Below are 2750 nucleotides of genomic sequence, written 5' to 3'. Positions count from 1 at the left end.
TGACCACCCTGTGTGTCCTGTGAAATGCTCATTTCACCATTTCCTTGGTGGTGGTGGCCCTCAGGATAGTTTTGTATCATGAATCATGCTGCCAGAAACATCCCCCAACCGTTTAGCAATATTTCCTCACAACCTGTTCAGCTTCAGGCACCCTCTGGGTGTCGGGCACACAGCCATTGACAAAGCAGAGACCTGTGTAGACACATCTCTGGCCCTATCCTTATTTCCTTCAGCTGATGACTGGATGGGGCATTGCTGGGCCAAAGGGCACACCTTTGCAGGGATTCACCCTCCCAAAGGATTGTGCCTGTCCCAGTGGCTTCTCTGAGAGCCACTCTGGGTAAAGCCTGGTGGCCTCTCTGCTCCAGATTGGATCGGCGACCGGTGCAGGCATGACCCGAGGGACAGAACGGGCCTCAGAGGAAGCTGGTGGAGGAGCCTGGTTCCTGGGTCTGTGCCGCCTGCCACCCCTTGGGCCAGCGCTGCACTGGGTGGCTGTTTTCCCAGCCGCACACTGGGCTGGTGGGTCTGGGTATGGAATACAATATTTGAAATTGGGCCACCTAAACAATCCAGAGCCACTGAGGTGTCTCCCCTACCCAGCTCGGAGGCGGCCCTCCCAGGAGGATCTGGGGAGGGGAGAGGAAGCCCGGACTTGCACCTCAGGCCGCTGAAGGCGGGTCCCCGCCAGGCCCTGCCCCCTTACCCCAGGCCTCCGCCCCTGCCCTTCCAGCACCGCGGGCGGGCGCCCAGGTAGCTCAGGAGCCCAAACCTGTCGGGCCGGTTTTGAGAGCCGCGGGGACGCAGGCTGGTGAAGGATGCACGGCCTGCCCCGCGCTCTGTCCGCACCCCCGGCCGCCTGAGCCCCGTCCGGCCTGCCCCGCAGCCCTCCGGCCCACCCATGACGCGCGCGCCCGGCCTCCTGGCGCCCCTGCTGGGGCTGGGACTGGGGCTGGGGCTGGGGCTGGGGCTGAGCCCAACGGGGGCAGGGGCCGCGGACTGCGTGTCCCTCGGCGGCGCAGAGCGCCTGGCGTTCGCCCCGGCGGCCAGGGTCCATTGGCTGGCCCCTCGCGTCCGCCCGCGGGGGGCCCTGAGCCCCCTGTACGGCACGGTGCGCCGCTTCCTCTCCGTGGTGCAGCTCAACCCCTTCCCCGCCGGTGAGTGCGCCCCTCCCTCGGGTGGGCCTCGGAGCTAGGGGGTCCCCACTCCACGGCGGGGCTCCCCCGCCCTGTCAGCAGGCATCCGGAGGGCAGGGTCCCCGGCCTTCCCCACCCCCCACCCCGGCTTCCTTCCCAGAGGCCCCCTGGGCCCAGGGGCATCACCTGGAGAGACCTTCCTGCGTGACCTTGGGCAAGCCCTTTTTCCTCCCTGAACCTCAGTTTCTCTGCCCTCAAGTGGAAGAACTTACATTGGAAGTTCTCAAAGACCGGGCTGAGATTTTTCCCTGGGTCTAGTGGTGCTAGGGGTTGGGAGGGCCAGGAGGGGCTACAGCCCTGTCCCTCCCAGCCTGTCCCCTGCCTCTTGAGGGAAAGGGCTGCTGGGCCAAGCCTCTTCTCTGCTTCTAACCAGGCAGGCGGCTTCTCCAGTGCGGGGCCTCGCTGTAGGGTCCAGGAGGAGGGGTGGGCCAGGCCTCCTCTCAGCCTCTCCCTCCTGTGGTGGCACTGAGGCCTGGGCATGATGGCACAGGGCTTCTCGGAGGGTGCCATGGTGGTGGGAGGAGCCCTTCCAGAGATTCCCTCCTCCCCCCCGCGGCAGTGGGGATGCACACAGGGGCAGGCAGGTGCTGTCCTCAACAACCCCCTCCCTGGCCTGACTCTTTCCCTAGAGCTGGTAAAGACCTTGCTGAATGAGCCTGCCTCCGTGAAGGTGGATGAGGTGAGTCCTTGGGGCGGTGCCGGGGGGTGGGGGGGGCAGTTCAAGGGTGAGCACGAGGGGCGAAGTAGAAAGGCCTCCTCAGCTCAGCCCACATTGCTGGGTGTCCCCCATCGTGGGGTCCCGGCCATCCCTTCCCCCCTTCCATCAGCGCTGCACTTGGCAGACCTGATTTCAAACTACAGCTCTGCCATTAACTGGCCCTGGGGTTTTGCAGGGAGCAAACGTGGACTTCGGCTTCCTCGTTTACAAGCTGGTAAATAACAACAAGGACCCCGTGCACCTTGCATGGGTTCAGGGAGATGTGTGCGAGGTGCCCGCCGTGTGTGCATTCCCTCCCCTTCTGGTTCCCCTGTGGCGCCAGGCAGGAGGCCGTGTGAGGTCAGGACGGCCCCTCACGCCTGCTGCCTCGCCCAGGTGGTGCGGTATGAGGCCGGCTACGTGGTGTGTGCTGTGATCGCTGGCCTCTACCTGCTGGTGGTGCCCATCGCCGGGCTGTGTTTCTGTTGCTGCCGCTGCTGCTGGCGCTGTGGGGGCCGAGTGAAGACCGAGCACAAGGCCGTCGCCTGGGAGCGAGGCACCCTCGCGGCCTTCCTGCTGCTGACCACCCTCGTGCTACTGTGAGGGGCGCTCAGGCCAGGCGGGAGGCAGGGGCTGAGGCCCGGGGTGCCCGTGGGCGTCCAGCAAGCCCCTGCCTCCTCCGCGTCCCTGCAGGATTGGTGTGATCTGTGCCCTTGTCACCAACCAGCACACACATGAGCAGGTGGGCCCCAGTGTTGAGGCCGTGCCTGAGATTCTGCTCAGCCTCCAGGGCCTGGTCTCCGATGTCCCCCAGGTAAGTAGCGAGCAACCCCGCCCTCAGCCCCCGCCCCCCCCCC

At 65.7% G+C, this 2750-nt stretch overlaps 1 protein-coding gene across 1 annotated transcript in view; it reads left to right on the top strand.

Annotated features, from left to right (window-relative positions):
- The first annotated feature begins 801 nt into the window (after positions 1-801).
- Positions 802-2750, top strand: part of PROM2 (prominin 2) — a 13817-nt gene continuing 11868 nt past the window's right edge. Inside the window, exons 1-4 of the mRNA XM_021697576.1 lie at positions 802-1157; positions 1826-1875; positions 2290-2492; positions 2587-2707. Coding sequence (XP_021553251.1) covers positions 902-1157; positions 1826-1875; positions 2290-2492; positions 2587-2707 — 630 coding nt within the window. The 5' untranslated portion in view covers positions 802-901. The remainder of the gene's footprint in view (positions 1158-1825; positions 1876-2289; positions 2493-2586; positions 2708-2750) is intronic.

Source organism: Neomonachus schauinslandi, chromosome 10 (genome assembly GCF_002201575.2).
Source record: "Neomonachus schauinslandi chromosome 10, ASM220157v2, whole genome shotgun sequence".
Lineage (NCBI taxonomy): Eukaryota > Metazoa > Chordata > Mammalia > Carnivora > Phocidae > Neomonachus > Neomonachus schauinslandi.
Note: the sequence above shows the minus strand (reverse complement) of the source record. Positions and strands in the feature narration are given on the sequence as shown.